This window comes from Anguilla rostrata, chromosome 4, assembly GCF_018555375.3.
Source record: "Anguilla rostrata isolate EN2019 chromosome 4, ASM1855537v3, whole genome shotgun sequence".
NCBI classification, from domain to species: Eukaryota; Metazoa; Chordata; class Actinopteri; order Anguilliformes; family Anguillidae; genus Anguilla; species Anguilla rostrata.
Window position 1 is genome coordinate 67,539,731 of NC_057936.1, and position 16,189 is coordinate 67,555,919.

The following is a 16,189-nucleotide window of genomic DNA, read 5'->3' on the forward strand; positions in this document are numbered from 1 at the left end:
TGCTTGTAAAGGTGGAGGGGGGGGGGTCTGTGCTTGTAAGGGGGGGGGGTCGTGCTGTAAGGGGGGGGGTCTGTGCTTGTAAGGTGGGGGGGGGTCTGTGCTTGTAAGGGGGGGGGGGGTCGTGCTTGTAAGGGGGGGGGGGGGGGTCGTGCTTGTAAGGGGGGGGGGTCTGTGCTTGTAAGGGGGGGGGTCTGTGCTTGTGCTTGAAGGGCTCTGCTCTGGTGCTGGTAACAGGCTGTGCACAGGTGCGCAGTGGTGCTGGTAACAGACTGTGCACAGGCGCAGTGGTGCTGGTAACAGGCTGGGCACAGGCACAGTGGTGCTGGTACGGGACTGTGCACAGGCACAGTGGTGCTGGTAAAAGACTGAGCACAGGCACAGTGGTGCTGGTAACAGACTGTGCACAGGCACAGTGGTGCTGGTAACAGACTGTGCACAGGCAGGAGTTGTGCTGGTAACAGGTTGTTTCAGGCTGTGCTCTTGTGATGAGAACAATAGCAGAGTGGAAACGCTGACCCTGGGCCCTGACCCCACCCTGACCTCCCCCCCCCCATTCCCCTCTCCTTTTCCACTTAATCATTACAACAGTTATATTTCGTATTTTATTTCAACAGAATATATTACATTTATTTCTAGAATAAACATTAATGTGACATCTGTTATTATTCTGTGTGTGTATGTGTGTGTGCGTGCGTGTGTGTGTGAGTGTATATGTGTGTGTGTATTGCTGAACTGAGGAAGAGTTTAACATAAAGAAGTTAAATACATCAAAGAATTACACATTTTTCTTTCATAAACATAAAATCATAATAATATTTATAATCATAACCACATCAACTTCCTGCAGTTTGAAGAGTAATTTCCCCCTGGATGAAGTGCAGTGCAATGCAGAGTAAAGCATTTTTACTGCGGGAATCCAGCGCAATGACAACACGTGATTCTGAGCCCATCGCACTTCTCATTAGCTGCAAACCGCATGGCGCATGGTGATCTGTTCCACAGCCTGATCTCCACTTTTACACACCTGGGGTAACTTTTACACACCTGGGGAAACTTTTACACTCCTGGGGAAACTTTAGCACTCCCGGGGAAACTTTAGCACTCCTGGGGAAGCTCTAGCACTCCTGGGGTAACTTTTACACACCTGGGGAAACTGTTACACTCCTGGGGTAACTTTTACACACCTGGGGAAACTGTTACACTCCTGGGGTAACTTTTACACACCTGGGGAAACTTTTACCCTCCTGGGGAAACTTTAGCACTCCTGGGGAAGCTCTAGCACTCCTGGGGAAACTTTTACACACCTGGGGAAACTTTTGCACTCCTGGGGAAACTTTTACACTCCTGGGAAACTGTCTCAGGGTCTGATTAGCTCAAAGTGGGAGGGGGTGAGTCAGGGCCTAGTTACGCATGACTACAGGAAGCCCTGCGATGCCCTAAAATAAGTAAGCCCTCTCAGCCTGTTACACTGGGGTCTGTTACACTCGGGTCAGTAACACTGGGGTCTGTAACACTAGGGTCTGTTACACTCGGGTCAGTAACAGCAGGGTCTGTTACACTAGGGTCTGTTACACTAGGGTCAGTAACACTGGGTTCTGTAACAGTGGGTCTGTTACACTAGGGTTTGTTACACTCGTGTCAGTAACAGTGGGGTCTGTTACACTAGGGTCAGTAACAGTGGGGTCTGTTACACTAGGGTCAGTAAAACTGGGTTCTGTAACAGTGGGGTCTGTTACACTAGGGTCTGTTACACTCGGGTCAGTAACAGTGGGGTCTGTTACACTAGGGTCTGTTACACTCGGGTCAGTAACAGTGGGGTCTGTTACACTAGGGTCAGTAACAGTGGGGTCTGTAACACTGGGGGTGGGGGTGAGTTTAGGGTTGGGGTGGGGGGTCTACACTGGGGGTGCGCTGTACCGGACCTCAGTGCTGTACTTGCTAGCGCTCTTTAGCGGAACTTTAAAGACGCTCTTCTTCAGGATCATCTCCTCGTTGGCGTAGAGCGGCGCATCTGCGTCATCAGAGTGGTACCCCGACTGGTAGCCGCTCGTCTGATTGGACGATTCAGAGGCCAGAGACTCCTGGCTCTTATAGTGCAGCAGAGGACTGTGGGAGAATCAGAACAAAGGCTCTCAACGTGGGGGTTTGGGGGTGGGGCTTCCGCAGGTTCAGGTTAGGGGGCAGGGCTTACCTGAAATTGGGGGTTTGAGATGAGGGGTCCGCTCCACTGTCCTTCTGTACATCCTGGCAGTGACATCATTATACAAACATCACTGATGACATCATCATACAAACACCACAGAGGTGCACTTCCTAGCAGAACGGCCACAATACCAGGACAACATCAGGCTGAGATTAATGTTACAGTTATGAACACAGTAAGTGTTAAGGTTGAGGCACAATTTGGATTATTCTCAGGGGCTGGTGTAAATATTTTATTGTTTTCAGTAAGCTTAATTCTTTCTCACTCATCTTAATAATAAAAATCACATATTAGAGATAACTCAACTTCCATCTATCATTGGTAAGTCTTATATAGTCATGTGTTAATATGGCTGTGGTTAGGGTTAGTGTTTGGGTTAGGGTTAGGGTTACTGTTTCAGTTGATGCAGGATTTGTGTTGTGTTCCAGAGCTAGCAATAGGGTTAGTGCAACAGGTAGTTTTTGGTTTTAGAGAACTAAGATTTTTTACAGGAAATATTATGCAAAGTCCCCTACACATATGGGCAGAAAACTGATTGTGATTGGTGGAAGCAGACTGGGAGGTCAACCAATCACAGAACAAGGTGATACACCGGCAACACTCACCACGGCAACGGTGTGTTCCACCAATCGATCAAATGGCTCTTCACTTACAGGTTGGCTGCACCCGTCACTCAGCGGGAACCTACACGGGATGGGGGGGGGGGGGGCAGTGGAGACAGCAGTCTGTCCATTACAGACCCACAGACGGCCATTTTCCTGACAGTGCGCGAGCTTCACACCCCATTCCTCAAATACACTCACAACCATCAGAGAGAAACAGAGAGAGTATCACTCCACAGTCCTGATTCACATCCTCACCTACACAAGCAGGTGCACAGCCGTGTCTGTCACACACCCGTTACCCTGGAGTGAGAGTTACTCTGGAGTGAGAGTGTAGCAGTGACTTCACTCTGGAGTGAGAGTTACCCTGGAGTGAGAGTGTAGCAGTGACTTCACTCTGGAGTGAGAGTTACCCTGGAGTGAGAGTGTAGCAGTGACTTTACTCTGGAGTGAGAGTGTAGCAGTGACTTTACTCTGGAGTGAGAGTTACTCTGGAGTGAGAGTGTAGCAGTGACTTCACTCTGGAATGAGAGTTACCCTGGAGTGAGAGTGTAGCAGTGACTTTACTCTGGAGTGAGAGTATAGCAGTGACTTTACTCTGGAGTGAGAGTTACCCTGGAGTGAGAGTGTAGCAGTGACTTTACTCTGCAGTGAGAGTTACCCTGGAGTGAGAGTGTAGCAGTGACTTTACTCCGGAGTGAGAGTTACCCTAGAGTGAGAGTGTAGCAGTGACTTTACTCTGGAGTAAGAGAAAAGTAAAGAGAGAGTAAAGACGGAGCTTGCTCTAACCTGAGGGGCGGGGCATTGTCATACAGGAGCTGGCGGTCAGTGCCACCAATGGGGCGCTTGCAGGACATGCCACACCCTCCTTCCACTGTAGTCACAGGAATGTAATCCTTCCCATCCTGGAAAGAGTCAAAACCGTCCAATCACACATTCACGTCTAGATTGCCACACCCATTCACATCTATACTGCCACACCCACACACATTTACACTGCCACACCACTCACATTCAGTATAATGTTTGGGGTGGTGTTCAATGTTCAATGTTGTGTTCAGTGTTCAATTTGGTGTTCAGTGTTGTATTCATTGATCAGTGTGGTGTACAGCGGTCAGTGTGATGTTCAGTGTGGTCTTGGTGAGATGTTCATGCTCAGTGTTCAGTGTGGTCTTGGTGAGATGTTCATGCTCAGTGTTCAGTGTGGTGTTCAGTGAGGTGCTGGGGTGGTGATTAGTGTACAGTGTGGTGGTCACTGTTCAGTGTGTTGTTGGTGCAGTGTTCAGTGAGGTCTTCAGTGTACAGTATGGTGTTCAGTAGGGTGTTATGTTCAGTATGGCATTCAGTGTTCTGTTCGGTGTTTGGCGTGGGGTTCAGTGTGGTATTCGTGTGGTCTTCTGTGTTCAGTGTGGAGTTCAGTGTTTAGTGTGATGTGGTCTTCAGGGTTCAGGGTAGTGTTCAGTGTGGTGGTCAGTGAGGTGTTAGGGGTGGTGTTGGTGTGGTCTTCAGGGTGGTGTTCAGTGAGGTGTTAGGGGTGGTGTTTAGTGTTCATGGCGATGTTTACCTGTTGTGCGCTGGCCAGGAGCAGGTTTCCTAAATGCTCCACCAGCTCAGCGAAGGTTGGCCTGTCTGTGGGTCTGTCCAACCAGCATTCCAGCATGGTCTGGTAACTGTCCCAAACGGCAGTGTAATAATGTTATTAAAGCGCATATGGCCCCAAAGCACTGCTATTTAACACATAACGACAGGAATAAAAAAAACTCAATTGTATTTTAATATGTAAAAAGGAATTTGAAAAATGAACTGTTTTCTGCTGATACACGGTAAAAAGAGGCGTAGTTTGGTGTGATGTAGAGGCCAAGTTCACCGTCGGAAGCTAGCAATAATGGCGAAGGAAAATCCTTTTCGTCTTTTGTTAAGTCAACTGTGACGCCTTAGCTGTGTGTAAATGTGTCTAGTTACATCTAGTTACAGATGAATCGTGATTTTAAAATGTCAAGGCATTTACTTCAACTAAATGACACGAGTCATTGCTGATACCATATAATCAACAGTTAACAAATTTTCCATCTGGTGATCTAACGTAATGAATGGACTGACAGGCTAATATCACACCATTTTATTCCATGGAGAAAGACATGTAAAACAGGCAATTCAATTTTGTATGTCAGCATGTAAATTAATAAGAAGCCCATGACATCATTCCCAGCTGAGTGTCCTGTATGCTCTGTCTTCACACGTGATGGACACAACGAACCAAACTATCACGCCACAACATTTGCTAACAGCAGCATGGCTAGTAGCAGCTGCAACATGAATCAATACAACAAACAAGAAGATTTTCATTTAAATAATGATGGTCCACTGCCATATAACTATAAACCACAAGAGCTGCTGTGGTGGGTGATGGGACCCTAGAGGGATCTCTAGGCTGGTATACTCTAGTACTCTCATGCATTTTCGCTCTTTCAGGGGATTAGTTGTGTGGGTTAGTTGTGAGCGTTGGGGGTTAGTTGTGAGGGTCGGGGGTTAGTTGTGAGGGTTGAGGGTTAGTTGTGAGGATAGGGGGTTAGTTGTGAGGATTGGGGGTCAGTTGCGTAGGTTGGGGTTTAGTTGTGGGGGTTGAGGGTTAGTTGTGAGGGTCGGGGGTTAGTTGTGTGAGTTGGGGGTTAGTTTCATGGCTTAGTGACTGGGTGATAGGACTCACATCTCTGGACTGGCGTACTCCGGTGCTCTCATGCGCGTTCCCTCTTTCAGCCTCCGGCAGAAGGACTCATCGATGCCGACGCCAGGATATGGAGAGGCCCCTGAGGGCAGGAGGGGAGAGTGAGTACCAGCTCCGCACCGGCCTCAGTACTGCACCCACACCGGCCTCAGTACCACAGCTCCGCACCGGCCTCAGTACCGCACCCACACCGGCCTCAGTACTGCACCCACACCGGCCTCAGTACTGCACCCACACCGGCCTCAGTACTGCACCCACACCAGCCTCAATATCGCACCCACACCGGCCTCAGTACCACACCCACACCGGCCTCAGTACTGCACCCACACCAGCCTCAATATCGCACCCACACCGGCCTCAGTACCACACCCACACTGGCCTCAGTACCACAGCTCCGCACCGGCCTCAGTACCACATCCGCACCGGCCTCAGTACGCACCCAACACGGCTCAGTACCACGCCCGCACCGGCCTCAGTACCGCACCCACACCGGCCTCAGTACGCACCCACACCGCCTCAATATCGCACCCACACCGGCCTCAGTACCACACCCACACCGGCCTCAGTACCACAGCTTCGCACCGGCCTCAGTACCACACCCACCCGGCCTCAGTACCACAGCTCCGCACCGGCCTCAGTACCGCACCCACACCGGCCTCAATATCGCACCCACACCGGCCTCAGTACTGCACCCACACCGGCCTCAGTACCGCACCCACACCGGCCTCAGTACCACAGCTCCGCACCGGCCTCAGTACCACACCGGCCTCAGTACCACAGCTCCGCACCGGCCTCAGTACCACACCCACACCGGCCTCAGTACCGCACCCACACCGGCCTCAGTACCACAGCTCCGCACCGGCCTCAGTACCACATCGGCCTCAGTACCACACCCACACCGGCCTCAGTACCCCAGAACCCCACCGACCTCAGTACCACACCCACACTGGCCTCAGTACCAGTAGTCATGTTGCTGTAGCTGCAGCTCACCCAGAGAGAAGATCTCCCACAGCAGGACTCCAAAGGACCAAACATCACTCTGTGTGGTGTAAACACGGTCAAAAATGGTCTCTGGAGCCATCCACTTCAGGGGCAGCCGAGCCTGTACAAGCAGAGAGAGAGAGAGAAGGGGGTGGACAGAGGGAGGGAGAGAGAGAGAGAGAAGGGGATGGAGAGAGGGAGGGATAGAGAGAGAGAGAGAGAGAGGGAGGGGGGAGAGAGAGAGGGAGGGAAAGAGTCACTGCAATGCAAACAGTGGTGTTAAGAACAGGGAGACTGTTAGTGACAGACGTGTTAATGGCTCATGTGTTAATGACCGTAGTGTTAATGACAGCAGTGCTAATGACCGTAGTGCTAATGACAGCAGTGTTAATGACAGCAGTGTTAATGACCATAGTGTTAATGTCAGCAGTGCTAATGACAGTAGTGCTAATGACAGCAGTGTTAATGACCGTAGTGTTAATGACAGCAGTGTTAATGACCATAGTGTTAATGTCAGCAGTGCTAATGACAGTAGTGCTAATGACAGCAGTGTTAATGACCGTAGTGTTAATTACAGCAGTGCTAATGACCATAGTGTTAATGTCAGCAGTGCTAATGACTGATGTGTTAATGACCCTAGTGTTAATGACAGCAGTGTTAATGACCCTAGTGTTAATGACAGCAGTGTTAATGACAGTGGCTGATGGAAGGGACTCACGTCTCCTTTCCTGACATAGTCAGGGTCTTTGTAGACGTCCCTCGCCAGGCCAAAGTCACAGATCTTCACCACATTGTTCTCAGAGAGGAGGATGTTCCTGGCAGCAAGGTCACGATGGATGCACTGTCAATCACAAATTACAAAACACACACACAAATCAATTACAAAACATACAAACAAATGGGGTGGGTGGGGTTATTAAGGCTCAGTGTGAGGTGGGCAGAGTTATGCAGGCTCAGTGTGAGGTGGGCGGGGTTATGCAGGTTCAGTGGGCGGGGTTAAGCAAGCTCAGTGTGAGGTGGGCGGGATTATGCAGGCTCAGTGCGAGGTGGGCGGGGTTATGCAGGCTCAGTGTGAGGTGGGCGGGGTTATGCAGGCTCAGTGTGAGGTGGGCGGAGTTATGCAGGCACAGTGTGAGGTGGGCGGAGTTAAGCAGGCTCAGGGTGAGGTGGGCGGGGTTATGCAGGCTCAGGTAACACACCTTGCGAGAGGACAGGAACTCCATGCCTTTGGCCACCTGGAAGCTGTAGCTGATCAGGTCCTCCATGGTCAAGGTGGCCCTGTCTGTGGCCTTACTTTCTACAGGGTACACAACAGGGGAAAGTCATACACATAATAACAATGCTCAAAACACTATATATAATACACCGAGTACACTATACACTATAGATGGGTTAGGGTGCGGGGTTAGGGTTAGGGTGCAGGGTTAGGGTTAGGGTGTGGGGTTAGGGTTAGGGTGCAGGGTTGGGGTTAGGGTGCACGGTTGGGGTTAGGGTGCGGGGTTGGGGTTAGGGTGCGGGGTTGGGGTTAGGGTGCAGGCTTAGGGTTAGGGTGCGGGGTTAGGGTGCGAGGCAGAGTGCGGGCCTACCATGGGGCTCCAGTCCTGGGGCGGAGTCCTCGCTGAAGCAGGTGTCCAGGGGAGAGCTGACTCCCAAACCCAGGTCACTCTCCTGCGCGTCCTCCCCCCCCAGGAGCCTGCCTGCCGCCTCCCTGTGGGGCCTCCTCTGTCACCATGGAAACAGGACAGCATTCGTCACCCAGGCTGTGAGGCCGACTCATTCGCTTCAGGTTTAAACCGACGGCCTAAACACTGCAGCTACAACAGCGTTAGGGCTAGGGTTAGGGTTAGCGACTCCATTAACAAAGCACACTTTACACAGCGAAGGCACAGCGTCATTGAAGTCACATGACATAAGCAGCCATTCCCAGCCCACCAGCCACTTCATGAGCAAATGCACTTCTTGTGACCCAACCCCCAATAGCCTTCTGTATGCTGAAATATGTTTTAGCACATATAAAAAAGAGATACAGTTAGCCTGCTGTAGCCAGCACGGTGTGTGTAAGATGCAGTGTGTGTAACAGGTGCAGTGTTGAATCAAGCTGATATCCTGGAGGGGATAATCAAATGTGTTTAATATTGAGTAAGTCATATTGTCTCAGTTTGATACCCCTGCCCAAGCACGGCGTCAGAAGGTGATGCCATTTCAAGACTCGCCCCCTCACTTTAAAAGGTACATAAGCTGTTTAGGACACGCCCTCTTACCTTAAAAGGCACATAGTCTGTTTGAGACACGCCCTCTTACCTTAAAAGGCACATAGGCAGCCCGCTGGCTCTTCAGGTAGCTGGAGAGATTTCCATATTTGCAGTATTCCACAATTACCATCAAAGGGCCTGCAGGGGGCAGGAGAGAGCAGTCAGCCTGAGTGGCTGCAGCAGCAGTGCAGTGGTTAGGGAGCCAGGCTGGCCAATCCAAGGCTGTATAACTTAAAAGCTGTGTGAGGAAGCTATTTAAACTAAACTGCATCAGTAAAAATCCAGCTGTATAAATGGACAATATGAAAAGAATGCAAGCTGTATAAATCACTCTGGATATGAGCGTCTACCTCCATCTGTTGTGTATCAGTGTGTATTAGTGCATAGTGTATGCATAGTGTGTGTATAGTAGTGTGAGGTGTATTCATAGTGTGTGTATAGCAGTGTGAGGCGTATTCATAGTGTGTGTATAGCAGTGTGAGGAGTATTCATAGTGTGTGTATAGTAGTGTGAGGAGTATTCATAGTGTGTGTATAGTAGTGTGAGGAGTATTCATAGTGTGTGTATAGTAGTGTGAGGAGTATTCATAGTGTGTGTATAGTAGTGTGAGGAGTATTCATAGTGTGTGAGGCGTATTCATAGTGTGTGTATAGCAGTGTGAGGAGTATTCATAGTGTGTGTATAGTTGTGTGAGATGTATTACCGCCTGGCTTGGTGCAAGCTCCCAGAAGGTTGACCACATTGAGATGATGGCCGATGTGAATGAGAATCTTCAGCTCGGACATCAGGGCCCTGTACTCGCTGGAGGTGGCGCCCTCTATGGACATAAAGCATGAACTGAACCACACATAACCAGCACATCACAACCACCCAACCCAGCCTCCATAACCCTGTCTGAAACTCCACCCAACCCAGCCTCCAGGAAAGGAAAGCACTCAAACAGGAAGGAGATGATCAGCGGCAGACAGGATGGGAAGCACTCAAACAGGAAGGAGATGATCAGCGGCAGACAGGATGGGAAGCACTCAAACAGGAAGGAGATGATCAGCAGCGACAGTGGAACCTTCACAGAAGGATTTCACGCAGACAGGTGGAGCATGGAGGCCGTACTTCAATTCCCGCCACGGGTCTGGCGCCTTCCACCACCTGCGCCAATAAACGCCCCTCGCCCCAGGGGCTCCCCTACGACACAGGAGCCGGATTTAGTGTGCGAGGGTCTGTGTGCGTAACAGACTGGGTGTGTGTGTAACAGTCTGATTGAGTGTATAATAGGTTGATTGGGTGTGTTACAGTTTGATTGAGTGTATACTAGGTTGATTGGGTGTGTTACAGGTTGACTGAGTGTATAATAGGTTGAATGGGTGTGTTACAGGTTGATTGAGTGTATAATAGGTTGAATGGGTGTGTTACAGGTTGATTGAGTGTATAATAGGTTGAGGATCTAACAGGCTGACCTAGCTTTAGTCGGTCTCGGGGGAACTCCCACTTGTTGGGGTCGTAGGTCAGGCGCTCGCAGTGCTCATCCATGGGCAGCTCCTCAGAGTCCACCATGATTGACAGGTACCCTGGCTTCAGGTCCCCATGGCCAGGCTGGGGGGAGAGGCTTAAGTAAGCACCATACCTGGAGGGTCCCTCTTTAACAGGTTAACATGACAGACAGGCGCGCGCGCACACACACTCTCTCTCTCTCACACACACACACACACCCAGGGGTCTTTACCCTTTTCCTGCTGCGGATGACGAAGACGATGATTAGCCAGAAGAACATGGCGATCACCACTGAGCCAATGGGCACGATCAGTTCCACGTTGGTCTTCTGCTCCGCACCTGCAGCCAATCAGAGTGCCCAGAATCCCCTCATTACATCACTGCTTCAGAGTTTATGCGTGTGTGTATGTGTATGTACAGTATGTGTGTGTACATGCGTGTGCGCACATTTGAGAACATTTGTGGAATGTGTGTGTGTGTATCGGTATGTGTGTATCTGTGACTCTGTCCCTACAGCTCATTAGAGACTGTGACCCTACAGCTCGTTAGAGACTCTGTCTCTACAGCTCGTTAGTGACTCTGTCCCTACAGCTCATTAGAGACTCTGTCCCTACAGCTCATTAGTGACTCTGTCTCTACAGCTCATTAGAGACTCTGTCCCTACAGCTCATTAGTGACTCTGTCACTACAGCTCGTTAGTGACTCTGTCCCTACAGCTCATTAGTGACTCTGTCACTACAGCTCGTTAGTGACTCTGTCCCTACAGCGCGTTAGAGACTCTGTCCCTACAGCTCGTTAGACTGTCCCTACAGCTCGTTAGACTGTCCCTACAGCTCGTTAGAGACTCTGTCCCTACAGCTCGTTAGACTGTCCCTACAGCTCATTAGTGACTCTGTCTCTACAGCTCGTTAGAGACTGTCCCTACAGCTCATTAGAGACTGTGACCCTACAGCTCGTTAGAGACTCTGTCCCTACAGCTCGTTAGTGACTCTGTCCCTACAGCTCTTAGAGCTGACCTACAGCGTGGATGCCCTACAGCTCGTTAGTGACTCTGTCCCTACAGCTCGTTAGTGACTCTGTCCCTACAGCTCGTTAGTGACTCTGTCCCTACAGCTCGTTAGAGACTGTCCCTACAGCTTGTTAGAGACTGTGACCCTACAGCTCGTTAGAGACTGTCCCTACAGCTAGTTAGAGACTCTGTCCCTACAGCTCGTTAGAGACTGTCCCTACAGCTTGTTAGAGACTGTGACCCTACAGCTCGTTAGAGACTGTCCCTACAGCTCGTTAGTGACTCTGTCTCTACAGCTCGTTAGTGACTCTGTCCCTACAGCTCGTTAGAGACTCTGTCCACAGCGTAGGACGTCCCTACGCCGTTAGAGACTGTCCCTACAGCTTGTTAGAGACTGTGACCCTACAGCTCGTTAGAGACTGTCCCTACAGCTCGTTAGTGACTCTGTCTCTACAGCTCGTTAGTGACTCTGTCTCTACAGCTCGTTAGAGACTCTGTCCCTACAGCTCGTTAGAGACTGTGACCCTACAGCTTGTTAGAGACCCTGTCTCTACAGCTCGTTAGTGACCCTGTCTCTACAGCTCCTTAGAGACTCTGTCCCTACAGCTCGTTAGTGACTCTGTCTCTACAGCTCGTTAGTGACTCTGTCCCTACAGCTCGTTAGTGACTCTGTCCCTACAGCTCGTTAGTGACTCTGTCTCTACAGCTCGTTAGTGACCCTGTCTCTACAGCTCCTTAGAGACTCTGTCCCTACAGCTTGTTAAGTGACTCTGTCCCTACAGCTCGTTAGAGACTCCCCTCCCTACAGCACGCTAGTGACTATGTGCAGAAGCACGTGACATCCCTGTGCTGTAATTTTGAAGATATTTTCCTCCACTCCCTCTCTCTCTCTCCCTTTCTCTTTCGGTCTGTACACCCCTCTGTCTCTCTCTCTCCCTCTCAGTTTCTCTCTATCAACACTTCTCTGCCTCTGCCTCTTTCTCTCTCTCTCCGACTCTCTCCCTCTCTCCCCCTCTCTCTCGCTCTCTCTCTCTCCCTTATTGTCTGGCATGTCCTTTTGTTTTTAAAGTTCCCACAGTGAACGCCAGCACACCGGCCTGCTGTTTGTTTCAGTTCTATTTCTGCCCTGGAGGCCAGGGTGGGGGGAGAGCTGCAGAATGGCCTTGCAGGTGATACCACAGAGGAAGAACCGCAGAACTACGCTTTAAACACAAAGACACACTGCTGCTGAACTGAATTAAAACACAAAGACCCACTGCAGATGAACTGAATTAATACACAAAGACCCACTGCAGCTGAACTGAATTAATACACAAAGACCCACTGCAGCTGAACTGAATTAATACACAAAGACCCACTGCAGCTGAACTGAATTAAAACAAAGACACACTGCAGATGAACTGAATTAAAAGACAAAGACATACTGCAGATGAACTGAATTAAAACACAAAGACCCACTGCAGCTGAACTGAATTAAAACACAAAGACACACTGCAGCTGAACTGAATTAATACACAAAGACCCACTGCAGCTGAACTGAATTAATACACAAAGACCCACTGCAGCTGAACTGAATTAATACACAAAGACCCACTGCAGCTGAACTGAATTAATACACAAAGACCCACTGCAGCTGAACTGAATTAATACACAAAGACCCACTGCAGCTGAACTGAATTAATACACAAAGACACACTGCAGCTGAACTGAATTAATACACAAAGACCCACTGCAGATGAACTGAATTAATACACAAAGACCCACTGCAGCTGAACTGAATTAAAAGACAAAGACCCACTGCAGATGAACTGAATTAAAAGACAAAGACATACTGCAGATGAACTGAATTAAAACACAAAGACCCACTGCAGCTGAACTGAATTAAAACACAAAGACACACTGCAGCTGAACTGAATTAAAACACAAAGACACACTGCAGCTGAACTGAGCTCCTGCAGCTGAACTGAGCTCCTGCAGCTGAACTGAGCTCCTGCTGCTCCCGCTGTTTCTGTGAAACTGAACTCGGGAAGCAGACCCCCCAGCGGGACGGCAGCGGGCCTCCTCTCTGCGCAGGGGTAATCACGGAGGTGGGGACACCTGCGCAGGGGTAATCACGGAGGTGGGGACACCTGCGCAGGGGTAATCACGGAGGTGGGGACACCTGCGCAGGGGTAATCACGGAGGTGGGGACACCTGCGCAGGGGTAATCACGGAGGTGGGGACACCTGCGCAGGGGTAATCACGGGAGGTGGGGACACCTGCGCAGGGGTAATCACGGAGGGCTGGGGATCCTGCCTGCAGGGTATACGGAGTGGGGACTGCCAGGTATCCGCTGGGGCACCTGTGCGCGCTTGCAGCCGGCTCTCCTCTGTGTGTCCTCTTGGCCAGCCTTTGCCCTTTTTCCCCCAGTCTTCCCTTCTTTAACTGTTTTTTGTCCAATTCTTTTTTACCATACATCCATCTGTGCTATTTAATAAATACTCTTTTTCTAGCATCATATTCTGGGAATCAAAATGAGTTTGTTTGTGAGCTTGTCTGCTGTCAGAGAGGTAGTCCAGGAAACGGTGGGGTTCCGTCCCGCAGACATGGTGTTCGGTCAACCCGTGTGTGGAACTCAAAGGAGACATCAGTACCAACTGACAAGCCTCAAATCTTCTCGATTATGTGTCCGAGTTCAGACTCTGTCTCTCTCTCAAGTTCAGACTCTGTCTGAAAGGCCAGTGAGTGGGCCCAGTCTGCATCCCATCCCAGCGCTCTCCCCTGGCGCTCGCAGGCCTGCCTGTTCCTGGCTCTGTGGCCCAGTCCACTTTAGCGGCCCACACACTATAACTGAGAATTATTTAATTTCCACACCAGAGTGCAGAAAAAATACTGTCTGTGCCATGTCGACATGTTGAAGCCAAATGTGTACACCCCACTCACTGACCCTAGCCCTAACCCTAAACCACTTAGCACGAAAGTTGAGTTTGTTTGGTCTGATGAGTGACAGGCAGCATTTGAACCTATTAAGGCACTTCTGTACGTACTGATTCAGTCTAGCTCTGGCCCTCCACAGCCCATCAGACTCACTAAAGCAAGTGCTCTATGTGGGATCCTCCTCACTTCCTGTGGCTGTTACACGGATCATAATCCACTCGTGTTTATTCACAAAATGAAAACACAAACCAGCATTTAATGCGGTGGAGTCTCTTTCTTCAAAGCTTTGACCTTGACGTTAAACACATAAATGGTAGAGGCTGATGCGTTATCTAGAGCATAGACTGGACTAATTTGTAGATTTGTGCATGTATAGTAAACTTCTGACATTATCTGTGCCTACGTGATACGTTTTGAATGGTCCTAAGTATTATTGTTATTGACATAACTGATTATTAGACTGTAATATGTGAAATGATAGTGATAGTGAAATGATTATTGTCATTTCCTGTGTGTGATGATGTCATTTCCTGTCCGTGGTGATGTCATTTCCTGACCTTCCACGTGGATCTCAGCGCTGGTGGCCTCGCAGCCCAGGCTGTTACAGGCCCGGCAGGTGTACAGCCCACTGTCCTCCTGCTTCACACGCTGGATGGTCAGGGTTCGATTCGCCCGACTCAGGACCACTCCTGCAACGACACGCCCCACAGGCACAGCTCACACGCCACTCACTGCTGTTAGCCACGCCCATGGCCACACCCACCAACAGTGAATGTAGCATTCAAGGCAAACGTTAGCAAAGCAGCAGCAACATACCGTCTGCAACTCACTCTCCTGTCCATGCCTGACTGCCTGACTTACTGATTGGCTGCTTGATAACTGAAGGCTTGACTGGTTGATTGATTGAGAATGGAACGGTTGATTGATTTGTTGATTGATTTGTGGTGCCTTCTCTGTCCCATACCTGGTCCCTCCAGGAGGGTCTTGTTGTTTTTGGTCCACAGGACCGTGGGCGTTGGCGTTCCAGTCACGTCACACACAAGTGTGGTTGTGTCACTCATGTTCACTCTCTGGTCCGTCAGGTTCGCCAGGATCCTGGATGGCTCAAGAGCTGCAGCACAGAGACATTCTCTAAAGCGATATCAGCTTTACAACCCTGTCCAGCACCGCTCTCTCTAAAGAGATATCAGCTTTCCAACCCAGTCCAATACTGCTCTCTCTAAAGAGATATCAGCTTTCCAACCCTGTCCAATACTGCTCTCTCTAAAGAGATGTCAGCTTTCCAACCCTGCCCAGTACCACTCTCTCTAAAGAGATATCAGCTTTCCAACCCTGTCCAATACTGCTCTCTCTACACAGGTGTGAATGTGGCTGTTCTCAGGTGAGAGGGCAGAGGTGGGTGTGGCTCAGGTAGGGTACCTCTGAGAGCCAGGCGGTGCAGCAGGCAGGTGCTCTCCCTGGTTTTGATGTTCTCCACCTGGCAGACGTACAGGCCCTGGTCTCGGCGGGACAGGTTGGAGAGCGGGAGGTCCAGGGTGACGTTGGTGCCCTGCAGGCCAGACAGGAGGGCCTGGGGGAGGGGCTGCGGGGGCAGGGCGAGGCCGCGGCAGGGCTGCACGGGCAGGAAGGGGGCGGAGCTCCAGTCCCGCTCCCCCCCGCCCAGCCGGAACCAGCGCAGGTTAGTGTAGATCAGCTTATCGGCCTTACACTGCAGAACCACATCGGCCTGCTCCTGAGGCTCTGCAGACGGCCAGAGACTGAGCTCGAACCCCCCTGAAAACACACACACACACACACACGCATACACATACAGACACACACACACACACACACACACACACGCGCACACACACACACACACACGCATGCACACACACACATACAGACACAGACACACACACACAGACACACACACACCGCAACACACACACACACACACACACACACGCATACACATACACACGCATACACATACACACATACAGACACAGACACACACACACACAGACACAC

General features: G+C 50.4%; 1 protein-coding gene across 1 annotated transcript in view; it reads right to left on the reverse strand.

Moving 5' to 3' along the window:
* Positions 1-588: 588 nt before the first annotated feature.
* The window catches only part of kdr (kinase insert domain receptor (a type III receptor tyrosine kinase)), a 30,901-nt gene continuing 15,300 nt past the window's right edge, over positions 589-16,189 (reverse strand). Inside the window, 19 exon segments of the mRNA XM_064333974.1 lie at positions 589-2,106; positions 2,192-2,244; positions 2,809-2,887; positions 3,595-3,710; positions 4,370-4,475; positions 5,513-5,612; positions 6,521-6,632; positions 7,230-7,352; positions 7,711-7,808; positions 8,098-8,233; positions 8,813-8,901; positions 9,467-9,600; positions 9,833-9,915; positions 9,917-9,945; positions 10,218-10,353; positions 10,484-10,590; positions 14,734-14,865; positions 15,141-15,287; positions 15,596-15,949. Of these exon segments, the coding sequence (XP_064190044.1) occupies positions 1,896-2,106; positions 2,192-2,244; positions 2,809-2,887; positions 3,595-3,710; positions 4,370-4,475; positions 5,513-5,612; positions 6,521-6,632; positions 7,230-7,352; positions 7,711-7,808; positions 8,098-8,233; positions 8,813-8,901; positions 9,467-9,600; positions 9,833-9,915; positions 9,917-9,945; positions 10,218-10,353; positions 10,484-10,590; positions 14,734-14,865; positions 15,141-15,287; positions 15,596-15,949 (2,345 nt within the window). The 3' untranslated portion in view covers positions 589-1,895.